At 42.5% G+C, this 17,762-nt stretch overlaps 1 protein-coding gene across 1 annotated transcript in view; it reads left to right on the top strand.

The window, feature by feature from the left end:
• Positions 1–8,021, top strand: part of PXDC1 (PX domain containing 1) — a 13,072-nt gene extending 5,051 nt beyond the window's left edge. The window contains exons 4-5 of the mRNA XM_009071281.1: positions 103–214; positions 7,397–8,021. Of these exons, the coding sequence (XP_009069529.1) occupies positions 103–214; positions 7,397–7,514 (230 nt within the window). The 3' untranslated portion in view covers positions 7,515–8,021. The remainder of the gene's footprint in view (positions 1–102; positions 215–7,396) is intronic.
• The last annotated feature ends 9,741 nt before the right edge of the window (positions 8,022–17,762 follow it).

A 17,762-nucleotide genomic window follows, 5' to 3' on the forward strand; every position in this document is an offset into this window, starting at 1 on the left:
GCCCACATCTCAGCTCATAGCTGTGTCAATTACATATGATATGCAGTTGTGTTCCAGCTTTTTTTGTAAATTCTCATCTTGTTTTCTTTCTTCTCCCAACAGAAATCATGCGATCAAATGGATTTTGTTTAGCCAACACTGAAACAATAGTAATTGACCACAGTATACCTAATGGAAAAGAGAAGCACCTGGATGTAGACTCAGCAGAACATTTGTAAGTGGAGTTTGAGCATGAGCAATGCAGTTACCTTTGAATAAACTGTAGCTCTCCTACCCCCCCACTCCCCCCAGCAAACTGTTATCAGCTATCTAAGAACAAGACTTTAGCCCTAGGCGTCCGCCTAACAGCCAGTCTCACAGCCAGCCACCTACTCATCCAACTAATCTCCACTGCCACTACTGTCTTGTCCCTCACTATACCCGCAGTGTCCCTTCTAACCTTATCAGTCCTGCTTCTACTTACAGTCCTAGAGGTAGCTGTAGCCCTAATTTTAGCTTACGTCTTTGTCCTCCTACTAAGCCTCTACCTCCAAGAAAACATTTAATGGCCCACCAAGCACACTCATATCACCTTGTAGACCCCAGCCCCTGGCCCATCTTCGGAGCCGCTACCTCCCTACTCACCGCCTCAGGGCTAGTTCTATGGTTCCACCACAGCTCCCTACAACTTCTAAGCCTAGGACTCCTCTCCACAACATTAGTCATATTCCAATGATGACGAGACATCGTACGCGAAAGCACCTTCCAGGGCCACCACACCCCAACCGTACAAAAGCTGTCATTCTGAATGGTTAAAAATTACTGGGCCTGTTTGCTAACACTTCTCAGCTATTTCCTGTTAAAATGGATAAAATGGTAGAGTGATAGACACTAAGGAGCTCAATCCTCTGTGTTTGAGAAAGAATTGTGGTTGTCAAGGGGTCCTGCCAGATGAGAACGGAGTCTTTTCTTTCTCTCGTGCCTGTGAAGAGAGCTGGTTTGAGCCTAAATTTGTAAACTCGAACATCCTTACTAATGGCATATCCTACTGTGAAAGGTAGTAGGATGTTTGGAAAGCAAAACACCATCCTCAGAGGGGAACACACACCTGGACATAATTGTACAAAGGTCAGCAGCTGATTAGGTGCTGCAGCAAGCTGGGACTTGGTGAGGCATTTGTATTTCCTTAGGGGAAAGGTAAGTCAGACTAGTCTTACTGGTAAATTCTGCATCCTAATGTAGGAGGGCTTTTATGGCCGTAAACTAAACCACAAGAAGTTCCACCTCAACATGAGGAAAAACTTCTTTCCATTGGGAGTGGCAGAGCATTGGAACAGGCTGTTTGGGGAGGTCGTGGTCTCCCTCTCTGGAGACATTCAAAACCCACCTGGACGTGTTCCTGTGTAACCTGCTCTAGGTGACCCTGCCTTGGCAGGGTCTGTTGGACTAGATGATCTCCAGAGGTCCCTTCCAACCCTAGGTATTCTGTGATTCTGTGATTCATGTAGTTCTTAAGTCAGTGACTATATTGATGAATGGGTATTGATGGAAATCTGCTCCTACAAATTTCTGTCATGGCATGTGATTGATATTTTAATGAGCTTCAGGTAGTGAAGCATTTAAACATTTTTCATGAGAAATGTTGACCTGTCTTTTCATTAGACCAGTCAAAATGATGGAAACAGGATACCTAAAGCCTCATGGAGCATTTATCTTTGAATGCAGCAATCTGTCTTGCCACATTTGAAATGTGGCCACTGCCAGTCTGTAGCAAGGTTTAGAGTTTCACAAGTCAGGGCTGGACCATATATCTGGCTCCAGTGTAATTTCTTGAAGTCTTTATTTTAAATTATCACTTAGCACTTTGAACCTTGACCTGGCTAACAGCATTTGAACTTATAAGCTTGTATTAATGAGGCTGAAACAGCACACTGGAGGTAATTCTGTAAGGCTAATGTCTGGAAATTAAAGTTGTTACAGATAATAGTGGATAACTCTTTAGTACTGAGAGTGACAAATAATAGGAGTAAATTACCAAAGAAAGTCTTTTCCTGCCTTATTTTGATTATTTTTAAAAATTTTGATTAAAAAATATTTAAAAACTAGTTTTGATTTAAAAAATGTGCTGCAACCCAAGCAAAACTTCCTGGCCTGGGATGCAGAAGCTACCATCACCTAACTGTCATCTCGTTGAAGTCAGAGGCTTTTAAGACCAGAAAATACTAACATGACAAAAACTGTATGGTAGGCATGGTTTCCCTGAAACTGTGGTGGGAGAGATAAATCTAGGGTAACAGCCTGACTTTGTGCATTTGTGTTTTAACTTCCCGAAGGACTTTAAGCCAGGAGTCGAGAAGTTAATAAATTTCAAATTTGTGTTTTACATGGTGCCCTAAATTTTCCCATTGTGTAGCTGTAGTTTATAGCTGAGAGGTAATAGCCAGGAGATAATGGGGCCAGTGTAGCACAGCTCTTTTGTAAAAATCGAACTTTTTTTAAATGCAGATATTTTCTATACTGTTGCTTTAAATGTAAGTTAGTAGCCCGGAAAGGAAACTTTAAAATATTTCAAAATCCTGTGCAGTTCCCTTTTGGTCTCTGTAACATTTGATTTATGGGATTGGCGTCTTCTGTTCTAAAATCAGAGTTAATTCCTTGTGGACTTGTATTTTATATCCTCAGATGGGAATTTTTTTCCTTTCAGCAGCATTAAACTCGGTATGACTTCTGAGTTTTGGCTGCTGATGTACTAGAATCAGACATTTTGCAAAGCAAACCTCTGTTTTTTGGAAAGAAGCACTTGAAGCTTCAGCAGATTCCCTTGAAGCTTCAGCATTCATTCCCTGAGGTCCTGCTGCATGGGTTAGCTGTTGTAGCCTGCAGCACTACCTGCCCAGTGATCCATCAGCTGAAAAGACTCATACTTGTTGCAAAAGAAACTATAGCATTTTCCAAGTTGCAGTTGCTTTCTCTGTTATTCTGAAGTGGTTTTTTTGCTGCTTCCTTCATTTTCTCTTCAGTTTTACTTGGCAGTACACCATACTGTTGCAAAATGTGGTGAGGCCAGTGTGCTCAGCATCCGTGTGGCATAAATAGTCCTTTTATGTATGGGTCTTGGCGAGTAGTCTGCAGTGCTTTTGAAAGGAAAGGTGGTAAATAAACGAATTTGAACTTATGCTTTGGGTTTGTTACAGAAGCAGCTTTCCCTGCCATGACTGCACTTCTGTCTTCTAGGTCAGCAGCAGAGGCTGTGGCGTTGGATAATCTGCCTTTTTGGGAAATACACTCCAGTACTAGATGTGCATTTTCAGGATGGTGCTGCAATTGCATCTTGCAGTCTGTGGGAGAGACTTTCACAAATGGTGATGCAAAAGCAGCATGGAGCTGGTGAAATTAGATACATAGGTTTCTTTCCAGGAAAACAAAATCCTACTCTTGACAGGAGAAGATTCTTCCCCTGTGCTTTTTAGTCTTGAGAGGAGATCTACTCAGGTTCTGCTTGTACACAGGATGATGAGAGGAGATGGGCTGTTGTCTCACACCATGTTTACACTGGGATTATTCCTGTGAGTTAATGAAAAGCCTCATAGAGTCATTTGGGTTGAAAAAGACCCTTAAGATCATCAAGTTCAACCTAACATTGAGCAAACCCAACACTATCCAGTCCACTGCTGACCCATGTCCCTAACAGCCACGTGACTTGGCACTGTGCACTTGCAGCCCAGAGAGCCAACCATCTAAACTTATCCTGATGCAACCTGAAAGCATTTCTTTTTGTCCTATTACTTGTTACCTGAGAAAAGAGACTGTCTTGCTCCTTGCTACAGCCTCCTTTCAGGTACTTGTGCAGAGCATTAAGGTCGCCTCTGAGCCTCCTCTTCCTCAGGCTAAACACCCCTAGCTCCTTCAGCTGTTCCTCATCAGATTTGTGCTCCAGAACCTTCACCAGCTCCATTGCCCTTCTCTGGACTTGCTCCAGGACCTCAATGTCTTTCTTGAATTGAGAGGTCCAAAACTGAACACAATACTCAAGGTGTGACCTCACCAGTGCTGAGTAGAGGGGGACAATCAGCTCCCTGGTGCTGCTGGCCACACTATTTCTGATACAAGCCAGGATGCCATTGGCCTTCTTGGCCGCCTGGGCACAGTGCTAGGTTGTGTTCAGCTGGCTATCAACCAGCACCCCTAGGTCTTTTTCTGCCAGACAGCTTTCCAGGCACTCTTTCTCCAGCCCGTAGTGCTGCATGGGGTTGTTGTGATCCAAGTGCAGGACCCGGCACGTGCCTTGCTAAACCTCATGCAATTGGCTTCTGCCAATCCAGATCCAGATCCTGATCCCTCTGCAGGGGCTTCCTACCTTCCAGCAGATCAACACTCCTGACCAACTTGGTGTCATCTGCAGACTGATTGAGGCTGCACTTGAACCCCTCATCCAGATAATCAGTAAAGATACTAAATGGGGCTGGCCCCAAAACTGAGCCCAGTGGAGCACTACTTGGGGCTGGGTACCAAACAGATTTAACTCCATTCACTGCCACTCACTGTTTGAGCCTGACCACCCAACTAGTTTTTTATCTAGCAAAGAATATGCCTGTCCAAACCATTACTTTTATGTGCCTTGTTTTCCTCTTCTTCCTGGTGAGTCTGAGTAGCAGCTCTAATACATTGACAGAGGTTAAAATGATAAAAGTAGTCTTACAGCACAAGAAGTAGTATTTTGTGAAAGGCAGTGTATTCGTCAAGGGATTTTGAGGAAAAAATAGCAAGGGCAGCAGTTTGGGTATTTAGGAATCTGCAGGTCCATAGTAGCTTGCAGAGTTTATTTTGAGAAAAAGATGTGCTGGTAACAGCACGAAAGCATTTTGACTGTTGGGTGTCCCATACAGCTGATAACTGCAGTAAACAGTCCTGGTTTATTTGGTTTGTTTTTGTATGAGCGCTCTAGGGCAGTGCTTTTCAGACTTCTGTGCACACAGTTCCTTTTTGGTGGCAAGGAGAGCTTTCTGCTTAACCACAGCATCTGAATGCCACTGCTTGTAGTACCCTATCCCTGATGCTGAAGGACCACAAAATCTGTGGGACCATTCAGTTGCAATAATCTAGTTTTATACTGTTGACAAGAGAAAGAGAACAGAATCTGAATAGCCCTCTTGACTCTTCCGCTTTCTTTGTTCTGTCTGCCCCACTGGTATTTGAATCTGACTTCTTGACTCTTCTGCTTCCTTTGTTCTGTCTGCCCCACTGGTATTTCATAATCTTTTGTTTCTGGATCACTAGAAGTCCATAAGACAGCACAACGTGATCTGTGAAGTGTTCACAAGATACCCAAGTCAGCTCTCTCCTGCACATGTTCCCACACATGCCGGCGAGCAAACAGCCTTGAGGGAGTAGAAGAATGAGGGTTTCTTGACTCTTCTGCTTCCTTTGTTCTGTCTGCCCCACTGGTATTTCATAATCTTTTGTTTCTGGATCACTAGAAGTCCATAAGACAGCACAACGTGATCTGTGAAGTGTTCACAAGATACCCAAGTCAGCTCTCTCCTGCACATGTTCCCACACATGCCGGCGAGCAAACAGCCTTGAGGGAGTAGAAGAATGAGGGTAGTAAACATTCAAAGTTCAGTCTCATTTCTGTTTCATTTAAAGTAAAGAAGATAGCAACAGCACTTGAAGAGAAAATTCATTTAGTTTCTGCTCAAAAAAATGTTGTCGTTCTCATAGTTAAAAAAAAGAGGTGAGAACAACCAGGTAGGAGTATGGAAAAGACAGAACTGTGGCCATACATTGCAGGATGTATAGACCAGGCTATGCCATAACCCATGATGCTTCTAAATGAAGTTTTGGGAAGAGATGGGAGTGGGGAATCTGTTTGTTTACCCTACCACTCTTCTTCAGGTCCTCTGAAATACCTGACTCATAGGTCACCCTCTCAGATGAGGTTAGAGGCTTGTCTGCAGTTGCTTCACTTATCTAAAGAGTCTAACTAGTTCATGTGAGATGCAGTTTTACATGCTAATTATTTTAAAGCTCATCGCTAATTATTTCAAAGCTCATTTGTTTATGTGCTAGCCTGAAAAAGGTGTTGGAGACACATGTTATAGTCAGAGCTAGGTTAGAATTTCTTTTTCCATCTTGTGCAGTTTCTCAGTTTCTACTTAATTTTATTTCTCGCTCTATCAGAGTGAATGAAAGTTCTTTAAAAATATTAAAGAGTGTCAGAAAAAGAAACCTGACTGTTCTTCAAATCCTGTTCTAGAACTGAGATGAAATTTAATCCTTGGCCTGCAGTGACTACCTTTAACTGCTAGGATATCGAGGAAGAACATAATGTTTCTTACTGTAGAAATCCAAGCCTCCTTGGAATTGGGAATGTGTGTAACTGAGGAAAGTGTAGGTTTTAACAAGTTGATGCCTTCTTTTTGAGAGTAGGTATGAGACAATGAGTAATCCTTGCAAAAGTTCAGGTTATAACACAGGAGCTGGGACGCTCTATCAAATGAAAGTTCTTTAAAAATATTAAAGAGTGTCAGAAAAAGAAACCTGACTGTTCTTCAAATCCTGTTCTAGAACTGAGATGAAATTTAATCCTTGGCCTGCAGTGACTACCTTTAACTGCTAGGATATCGAGGAAGAACATAATGTTTCTTACTGTAGAAATCCAAGCCTCCTTGGAATTGGGAATGTGTGTAACTGAGGAAAGTGTAGGTTTTAACAAGTTGATGCCTTCTTTTTGAGAGTAGGTATGAGACAATGAGTAATCCTTGCAAAAGTTCAGGTTATAACACAGGAGCTGGGAAATGAGAAGGAAAATACCAAAACAAGTATAACTAAATTTGGGCATCTCTCTTTATTTGGTGTTTCTCTACTTGTCAAAACCTAAATCTTGTGCCATGGGTAGGACAGCTGGTCTCTGGAGGAAGGACCCCGTGGTCATTGTTTCCTACCTATGTTAGTCATTTGGCCTCTTACAAAAGCCAAACCCAGAGAAGGTACCTGTGAAGTGAAATGGTGGGAGTCCGAATTCAGATGGGAAATAAAAGCAGTTCCCTTTCCACTTCTGTGTGAGAACTGAGGCATTTTGTGTTGTTGCCACGTGCTGTGGGAACAAAGTGGAAGGATGTGGACATCAGCTGCGTGATTCACTCTTCCAGAGCTCACTTGTTGCTTCCTTCCTTCCCCACTAGTAGCTTTGAAAGTCAGGGGTAACAGGATTATTTGTTGGCATGCACCATGGTTCTCACTGGCATACGGTTTATTCATATACACATGGCTGTGAGGAAGAGGAGGTGTGGATGGAATCAGCTCCAAGTGCTTCTACCTCTCCCTTAGTACCTTTCTTCCAATTCCTTTCAGTTTCTAAATGGACATTAATGACTTAATGACTTTTGGTGTTTGTTTGTTTTTCATTTCTCCTTAGGTTCGAAAGTGTTAGTGACTTTACCTCAGAGCTAGAAGACAGTGATGATCCAACAGCTTATGTCACCAATTTGACATACTACCATCTGGTCCCATTTGAGACTGACATTCTGGACTGAGGCTGCTGAGTGATGCAGTCAGCCAGCATCCAGACAACCTCTTCATCCATAGGCTCTGCTATCTCCGGCGTTGCATCTCTGTGAATAAGGCTAACAGCAGAGAAGCTGCAGCAAGTGCACCACAAAGCTGGTTTTGTAGTGTGGTCCTCTGTTGTGTGTTATGGAGACATCTTGTAAGGAGGTAACTGCTTTGCTGCTGACAACAAACTCATTTTCTGTGAAAGCAAGGCAGCAGAGCCCCATTTCCTTGGGGCTCAAGGAAATCTCTGCGATGTCTATGGGAATTGTCACTCTGACACAGCCATTGGAAATCTGTGCTGTAGTGCACTGTCACCCATGCTCCTTGGCTTGTAGTGCAAGCTGAGGCTTCCTCTTTTAGGATACCACCAGAATCTTCCCCAGATGGCGTGACCACACTTTTTCATGCTGTGTAAGCAAGACAAGCAAACCAGCTGAACTTTGTCAGTTCCCTCTGCGGTTGCTTAATGGAGGTCTTGTGGGCCACTTTTTGCTCAGCTACCGGATGATTGGTGCCTTACACAAGATGTCAGAAATACCATTCAGTGCCTCCAGAAAACAGAACACATGAGCTGATGGCTTTACTTCTTTTAATCATGGGCTTTTATATAATGGCTGAAAGGGCAACTGCTCTTTCCTGGAATAGTAAAGCAGACAGCAGCTGGCATTGCAATGGACTGTGCATGATGTTTAGGTACCCATATGATTTCAGAAGTCTGGAAAGCTGATGGGAAAGCTGAGCTGCTCTGCTAAGAAGGGTCAAGGCTATGGCAGTCACTTTGATACCAATGGTTTTTTTTGTGTGAACCAGCATATGTAGATGATGCTTACAGTTGTTTACATCAGAGAGATAATTCCCTGTGCATATTTCTCCCCAGGGGATGGGAAGGAAGACGATGAGATTTGTGTTGTGTTTGGACTGAAAAAGAAGGATAAGCTGCAGTGTGTCTACAGTGGTAGGAAAAACACTCTCTCCACTGCCAAGCTGCCTCAAGGAGTCTGTCTAGCTTTCTGAGATCTGCCTGGAGGGGCTGGGTACAGGCCTCGTTGTTGTGAAATGCCATGGATTTCAGTGGAGAGAGGCCAGTGGGAGCCAGAGTGGGATTGGATACTGCAGCCACTTGTCTGTTGGGTAGTACAACATTGAAGTCTCCTCAGGGTCTCTCTCTTGCAGAGCACTCTGAATTCCTGGCCCTCACTGTGAGTGCTCAGCACTCACCAACGTGACTTTCATTGAGCTTTTTGTGATCTGTATTCAATATGAATTTGAAGGGATTGAAATGGGAAGGAATGCATTTTTGGACCTGTTTTTTGGAAAGGAGGCTTGCTTGGTCCTGAAGAAGCTGATACAACTCCCTTCTGCAGACTTTTCATTTTTATCTATAGAATGACAGTCAAATGGAATTTGTTAATGTAAATAATAAATTATTGAGAATCCTAATGCTTTTACACAGTATGTTTTTAAAATATATTTTAATGAAATAAAATATAACTCACCTTCAGTACACTTCTGCAGCTTAAAACTGTGGCTTTGTTTTTTTTGTCTTCATTTGAGGACACTTACACAGACATGTCAAATCCTCTTTCTTTTTCTTGTGCTTTTGGAAACATGCTGAGTTTTGGCCATTTCTGTGCTCCATGTGTTACTCACACTGTAACATGGTGTATATCTATATGAAACCTCTCTGCCTCATCTTGTGTCTAGGTGTATGTGGTTTAATGCCACAAAGTTTAGTGGAGGAATTCTGTGTTTTCAAGACCATCAGTGAAATCAAAGCCAGCAATTGTTCTTATTGAAGATAAAGGAGATTCTTGTAAGTTAAATTTCTAGAATAGGAAGGGGTATGTTACCACTCAGGCAGCCTCTTGAATTGGAATTGGGAAGGTTTTGGTGTTTTATTTGGTTTAGTCTCGTTAGTTTTAATTCTTCTGTCAGGGCTTTCTGTTAACCATGATGACATAGAATAGCATCTGGTAAACATGTGCATTGAACTGGATATTGGAATATTTTATTCAATTCCTGATCTTGCTGTCAGCGTACCATGTTGCTTTGCATAATTCTACTTCATCTCCCTATCACTGAGTTCTCCAAGAGCAGTATTTTGAAAAGCAGCATCGTTGCCTTTTGATGCATTATTGTCCCGATTTATTTGAATTTTCGTATGAATTATTAACCACACGATAACTGCTTATCTTTTAAAGCACTTTAAAACGCATGTATTAAAAATAGATAGATAAGTATTGCTTATTTTTAAAATGTACAGCCACATTCCTCATATGAAAACCAGCTAAGCTGCATGCATTTCCAGTTTCTCAAGCTGAATGTCAGGGCCCTGCGAGGGCTGGTGGAAGCAGGGGCAAAGCTGAGCAGCTGGGACCTGTCCCACCACTGAAATAAAATTCCATGTTTTAGATTTCTAAAGAAGACCTTTCCCCTGTGCACCCATTGTAGCTGGTAAAGTCCCCCGTGCCAGGTCTGCACAGCCCTGTGGAGAAGATGTCAGAGAATGCAAAATGCCATCCATCTGGGTGGTATGTGTGGCTCTTCGGAAACGTAGCAGTTAACATGCAATTTTCAGCATTATTCCATAACCTGTTGGTGATTCTGACAGAAATGCGTGCCACAAAAATGTTATCCCCAAACACCTCTTCACAATGCAAAGCCACTTCCTGTATAAACCATGTTAAAAGGCTGGTCTATATTTTCTCTGGAGCTTTGCTTCTCCCTTTGGCACACTGCATGGGGATCATGTGTACCTGTCCTTGCTATAAGCTGCATAAGCAGAATACAGTTGAAGTATACTGGTACCTAGTGAAGGAGCTGGAACTATGTCTCTTGGCAGGAACAGCAATGACAAAATCATTTGGTTTTTATTTTTCAAGTCATGAAATATGCTGGCATTATAGTGTTGCCAAATCTTATGAGTTAGGGAAGAGAAAGTGTATCACACTATGCTATGTCTTGTCCACCAGGCTCTTATTTTTTGGTTGTATCAACCACTTTTTAAAAGCTCAGTCTTGGATTCCAAGGCCATTCTTTATAGCAGCAATAAACTGTAGCTCAGCATCAAACTCTTAGAAAAAAAGAAAGAAAAAAAAGGGAAGGAAATGTTTTCTAATTGCTTCCTATTATAATAATGTCCATTCCCATCTCAGTCAGCTGTCTCTGAACTCTTTTCCCCACACATATACAAATTACTCAGGCTATTTTACCCATCAACTCTCGTCAATGTAATTGCTTTCTTATGGAAATATTCACACCCTGAAGTGCAGTTCCCAAGTTTTATAGCACACAGAGCATTCCCATTTTTAGTGCTGTCAGGTAATTTCTTCTTGCTCTGAAACCATTCTCATTCTAATTAACTTTGCTAGTAATACATACATTGGGGGATTAGATGTGGGCAAAATACCAAGGTAATTTATAGAATATATCTAGACTTAGCAAATGGAGAATTTGCATTATCTAAAAAGTCCATAGCAGTAGTGAAGATGTAGAAATTGCTGGGATGCATTTACAATTGAATTGTCTGAATTCAAATTTTCTTGGGTTTTCCCAATCCCTGTTACCATGCCTATGGTTCTTACAATTTATGCTTATAACCCCAACATGTTCTGTTGAGAGAAAGAGCATCTTCAGCTTTGGTATCACAGGAGGGGAGATAGGACACCAAGAGGTGGCTGAGACAGAATTTTGCAGTGCTCAGGTTTTGTTCTGGCAGGACATCTAGCATGCAGATGGCTTGCACCATAGGACAGGAGTTGCTACCAAGGTTTAGGTTGTCATTCTTGATTTGAAAGGCTGCTATTAAGGGAACCTGCTCAGGTAAGGATTTAGAGAAAAGCTCCTTATTCTGCCTAAAGATGCCTTGTCTAACTTTGCAGAGCAGTGAAATTAATTTTCTATTGTCTTGTGAGGCTACCTGCATGTCTGAACTGAAGAACTGGCTGGTTTCAGATCATCTTTCAGTTGCACGATGACCCACTGCTGCCAGAAAGTACTGGTTTAGACTCCAGTCCTAGCCTGAGCTGAAGAGATGCCTTCAACACTCGTCTCTTAGTCCTCAAATTCTAAACAATTTTCAGAAACTTTTAGATAGAAATAACGGCTGATATACTGACAAGAGGAAAACTCAAATTTGAACACTGAATCTTGATTAAAAGCATCCCGGAATCAGCTGTGTGTATGTTATTTCAAGTGAACTTCAAAAAATAGAAGATTCTTCACTAAAATCTTTTCCAGCATTTGTTGATGTTCCGTGTAAGACCTTGCATGTCCCTCTGGTACAGCCATTTCTGCCACAACCAGGCAAAAATCAATCCTTGGCCACCGTTGCAGTATGTGTGTTTATAGGGTCTGTGAGCCACTGAGCCTCTTTTAGCTCCCCTGGCATCTCACAGGGGACTCTCCTTGGAGGCACTGGCCCTCTCTACAACTCTCTGTGCAGCAACCTTAAAATCCCTTCAGCAGTCTGGGGGGCTTCAAGCAGCTTTAATAATTTCCATTAGTAAGTTAGCTTCCTTTAGCATTGTAGTTTAGTTTGGAAACCATCTGCGAGTAATCTTGTTTAGCTGTATCACCTTGTACCGGGCAGGCTGGAAATAGAAATAATTACATGTACCAGAAGCCAACTTTGTTATATAAAGTGGAAAAAACCCAACATCAGCACCACCACCAGCAAAACAACCATTGTCCATTATTTTCCCTTGTAGCTGTTAAAATTAAGTTGAACGGACCCCATGACTTTCTGAATGAACATATGCTCTTTTCAAAAGAGAAATTTCCTGAATTTTGCCAAGTTGCCTTTTGTCTCACAGGAGCTGGCTTCAGCGGTTTAGCACAGTGGTACCACGTGCTGCATCCAGACATCTTGAAGTGACCTTCACAGAGAAAAACAAGCAGTGGGTGTATGTGGAAGGGGGGCAGGAGGCACAGGGATGGCTTGGAAGGAAAGACATGGAGAAATAAGGGAAGGATTGTAATGCAAACAGAGATCTCCAAGGATAGTTGCAATCTTGAAGCTGCAATAGTTCATCTTTGTCAAGTGAGGGTGAGTGTGTGTGCTCTTGTACTGGCAGTGTCTGAGTGCTGAATCATGCTGTTCCTTGCCCCTCCTCCTGCAAGGAATGTTTTTAGCCTTAGTTGGTTTTGTGGAAGGAGGACATGTCTGTGTTTGATCAGGTGCCTTTGTATTAAGTGAATGTGCCAAACGTTTTGGAAACAGACATTTTGCAGTGACAAAATTTATTGTGATTGCCTCTCCAAAGCACTGCACACTTCCTGTAAAGGGTTTAGCTTCTGTTTCAATTAGTGTCCCATGCACCTTACACTGCATGCCTCACATCCATATGTGTAGGACTGAAAATGCAGGTGAGGGCCATGAAGGCTCACACATGAAGCCACTCACAGGCTTGTATTGCCCTGAGCACCCGTCTCACCTGGGAACTCACCCACACCATCCCACCAGGGGCTCTGCTTCAGCTCAGTCTGGGGCCTTTAGCATTCCCAAGATGGAGTACAAGAGTGGCTGCCCCTAGTTATTATGGGGATTTCCTGGGCTGCTGTGGTGTTTGTGGTGCCTGATGCTCACCGGGTGACTGATGGGAGCTGTCGTCACCACCCTGCTTCGTTCACAGTGAGTTGCCCTGTTTCACTTATTGTGATAAACCTCATCTTTACAGGCATTTCCTGATATGAACATAATTTTTCCTGTTATGGTGAAGCACTTCCCAGAGATGTCCACAGAGACTATGTGCCTGGGAATATATTCTTTGTACAACATGTGAGTTAATAGTATAGTTAGCTTGTTCTGGAGAATATAGCTGCTTGATGGCTCAGCTGCTAGAAAACAGTGATGTGACATTGATATCTATGATAAATTAATGATGCCTGGGGTTTTAGAATAAAATGACAACATCTATTCACATGTAGCTTCCAGAAATAATCAATTTACAGGCTTTGATGACTGGGAGATTTACTTGTGTTTATCTTCTGACTCCAGCATGTATTGGTAGAAATTTTATCAATGCATAGTTCACTTGAAATGGATTATTGGCACCATCTCTCTGTAGAGTTAGTAAATATTCAATCCAGCAAATAAACTGACATTATAGTAATCACAAATTACAACCTCTATTAGTCATATACCTTGTGGCTCCAGGCAGTAAATACAATCATTGCCAGAGGAAGGGTGGAGGTGTTCCCTGGCAGGAGGTCCATAAAGTTTAGGGTTTTGATAGGTGTGACATCACTACAGTCTGCACAATTGCTGGTGCTGGTCATATTGAATGTGCAAGCAATACATTTCTTAAAACACTTTTGATCTCCTTTTTGCTTAATCACCACTGAAGTGCAGATAGAAAAACATCATAATATCCTGTGGTTTGGTTATGAACAGGTTAAGAGGGCTGGGAGTCTCACTCCTCAAGTTGAGAAGACACCAGGGGCATTTAACCAGCTGCACTGAAACGTGCAGAAATGCAGTTTCTGGGCTGTGAGGAGACTCATGATTAAATTTGTCGTCTTTGTGCTTAACAACCTGAGAAATGATGAAGGTGGCAAGCCAGCTGTGGAGGATGGGTGATTAGATGTACGACTGAGGGGAGAAAAAGCTGGATGCTAATGGGTGTAAGGAGATTGAGCGAAACAGGAGCGAGAATGGCAGTCTAGGGATACAGTAATAGGTACTATGGCATTATGTAATGAACCTACAGGACTTAGGCTTGAGAAGTCTGAGGCATTTACATGGAAAACAGACATTATTTTCCATAGAGCTGGAGTGCCAGACAGGGTTTTTATGAAGCAAGCAACAGGGCAGAGAATTATATAGCTCAGTGAGTCAGAAGAGAATTGTAGACCGGTTGCATGGCCATGATAAATAGAAAAGATGAAATTACCACTTTAGGCAGCTCTGAGATTGCAGATCCAGATTCAGGGGTTTAGCCTGATCAGGGAGTATCAGGTGCTGTAATGCCTCCTAGAAGAATAGGCTTTTTCACCAATAGGGTGCTTCAGGTTAATGAGGGAAGCAGGATGCTATTAGAATTTAATATGCAAGTTTATTAGGCATCTAAATGGATATCCATTAATAGCTGCGAAGGAAGATGGATATCTTTCATATTTTATATGCAGTTAGATGCTCTCACTCGGGAACCTCCCCTAGCACATTTAATCAGCCTGAAGAGGGAAATCATGCTCCCTGTGTGTGGTGCTGTTATCATTCCGGTCGGTTAAGCAGCCTCCAACAAAACGCACATCAAATGGGACTCCAGGCTGCTGTGCTAAAAATAGCTGCCCACAACTTACGGCTGCAGCAGAGGCCACAGTTACAGATTAGAAACACAGACACCTATAGCACTTGTGAATGCCAAATTCTTTGTCAAAGGAGATGTACATGGCACACATTTGGAAGAAGTGTTACTCTGAGCAATTAAAACCTGCAGTGAGGTTTCTAGAGCATAGGAATGATTTCCCCAGGTGGGAAAGGCAGCTTCCCACCTGGCTGTTGTCGCACTTCAAAAAGTGGTGAAATTGGATTTCTGCTTGGATCAGGGCTCAAGATGTCTCTGCTCTGCACAGTCCTTCATGGCATTTAGATCCCAAGCTGGTCCCAAATAAATCACTTCTAAATTAGTGTCAGCACAAGGCTTGTAGCAGTATCTGCTACTCAGTCACCCAGTGTAGCTGCACTACCTTTCATGTACCACCCTGGAGATTTAAGGTAAGACTTGTTTCACTCTCTCTTTAGATCCAGCACAACAATTTAGACCTGTTGAATGGCAAGGACCTGGGAGAAAGGATATGACGTGCAATGAAAAGTGCTGATTCCTTAGGGCCTCTTTCTTTGACTGTGACCTGTTGCCTAGGTTTATGTAGCAAATATTAAGCCCTTTCTGGGAGCCTTATGCACTAGGACTCCAATCCTTATTCTATTCAATCTGCAGAGTTGAGGAAACTCTTGTGATCCATTGTAATTATCAATAACCTTTCCCATATTCTGGGTAAATGCTGAATGAAATTCCCTGTTCAGTAGCCAAGTCAGGACACTCAAATGCAGGATTAATGTTAAAAGATGAAAGTGAGAAAACTACCATGCTTGTTTTCATGTTACCCTGTTAATGCCAGTGCTGCTTAATCTTACAGATGACACTGGAATCTGATTTAAGATAAATATTTCAGTCAGCTGAGCTAAACATTAATGACATGAATGTTGGTATGCCAGCTTTTTCTCAAGAGGCAAAAGTTGTAGGGAGTTATGTTTTATGAAGTGCAACTGATATGAATGGGAGGGAGAAAAGGTGAAATTTTTAGGTACAGACTTCCTTCATAAGCTTTACTATGTTCCTAAAATCATTATCAACAATATCAGTTTGAAACAAAATAGCTCACAGATGATTGTTTCAGCCTCCAGGCCTGGTTTTCCATATATTTCTATGCATGACATTATGGTAAGGCTTTTCTTAAGGCAATTTTCACCCTGAACAGTTTCATTATAAGAAGACATAGTCTAATTTTTCACTGTTTTCCCCCTGATGTTTGTATCCCTGTTTTTCTCTCTGGTCCTCTCTTGTCACTTTACCTCTAAGAAAGGTGCACCAACAGAGTGAGGAAGGAGAGAAGGGGGGAAAACAACATTTAAAATGCAGAGCGTTGTAAAACTGCATTAGTTTTCTTAAATAGAATAAGGAAAAAGGACAAGGTATTTTAACATCACAGGTGGGGTTTATGCCAATAAAACCTGGTGTTTGGATAACCCATCTTTCCAAAGTGCTCTCCCTGCTTCTGCTCCCCTTGCAAAAGTTCAATTACAGCTTGCTGAAACATGACTATAGAGCTCAGATTTATTTCTAACTTTTTGTGCTTCTATGTGTACCTCAACACACATTTATCAAAACTGCATTAACATTCTTTTTGAAGGCTATTTGATAGTTGGTACTGTGGGAGGGAAGAGTGGAAGACTGCATGCCATCTCCTTTGAAGCTTGGCATAATAAAATTGTTGCCAGATTTTTAAAAAGGAAAACCTGCTAGCTGAGGCTACGAGGTATCTATAGTGACACAATCCGTTTCATGTATTATATTCACTACGAAATATTTGGCGTTTCAGAATGAAAAACTGTTTTCAGCAAGTTTCTAAGTGTATCTTTACAAGGCTTAGGAATGATATCTGATGCCCAACATCATGTGCCAGTGTGTTTATACATGCCGAACACAGAAGAGGACTATAATCTTTCCTGTAGAAGATTTTCTACAGAAAAGCTCATCTTGTCCCTGCTTTGTAAATGAAGCCTGTTTCTTGACTTGCTAAAGTTGATGGCAAACTTCCAAGTTTTCCCAGCTCGTCAGGGCTGTTGCTGTTGACATTTGTTACAGGGAGGGAGGAAGGAAGGAGCATTCTTTTGTATTCAGGAGAAAAGTTTAATCCCTTTTTAGAGCAGGAGAAACTGACAGGGAACAGTTAAACAACCAGATCAAGGTCGTGCACAGGGAATGTGTGTGGTGTATGCCCCTGCTGAGCCTCCTCCACTAACACCAGTAAAACTGGAGGTCCCTTTTTTTCCTCCTCTCCACATCTCTCTCCAAAACCATTCCTCAGGTTTAGTCATCATGAGTTTTAAATTTATTATGATAATATAATACAAATATGAGAATCAGACAGGAAAAGGATTTGGTCCTCCTTCCAGTTGTCTGCCAGGCAGCAATGGGTCTGGGGTTGCTCCACAGGGGAAAGGAAGTCAGAAGTGAATGTGAAGTAAGGTAGGTAGGACAGTGCCCTCACGATGGGTCACAGCCAGAGAGAGCAGAGTGGGTAGGGTGGTGGTGACCAGGGGACCCAGGAATCCAGTTTGCCAGAGTCCATTGTGACAAGGAGGTCCAAGGCAGGGAGGTTAAGTTATTGGGTCAGGGTTTGGGTTTGTGAGGAGCAAGGGTGGACACAGGGCCACCTACAGCATAGCTTGGGCAGGGACCAAGAGCAAGGGCTGGAGCTTAATACACTGGAAGGAGCAGAGGCTCCCAGCAAGGCTTGTCCCAGCTCTGTTCCCAGCAGTCAGGTCCAAGGTCATACAGCTGCACTGTATCAGAGCTGGCCTTGAGCAATGGCTATCAGGGCCCTGGGAGGTGAAGGAGAGGCTGCAGAGCCTAACACCAAAAAAAAAACCAGTTCACCAGAAGGTTGGTGGGGCCATCTGTTAGCCATGTGGATAAGACTGCTGCAGAGATGATAATTATTTG

Source organism: Acanthisitta chloris, unplaced genomic scaffold (assembly GCF_000695815.1).
Source record: "Acanthisitta chloris isolate BGI_N310 unplaced genomic scaffold, ASM69581v1 scaffold8533, whole genome shotgun sequence".
Classification (NCBI taxonomy): Eukaryota; Metazoa; Chordata; class Aves; order Passeriformes; family Acanthisittidae; genus Acanthisitta; species Acanthisitta chloris.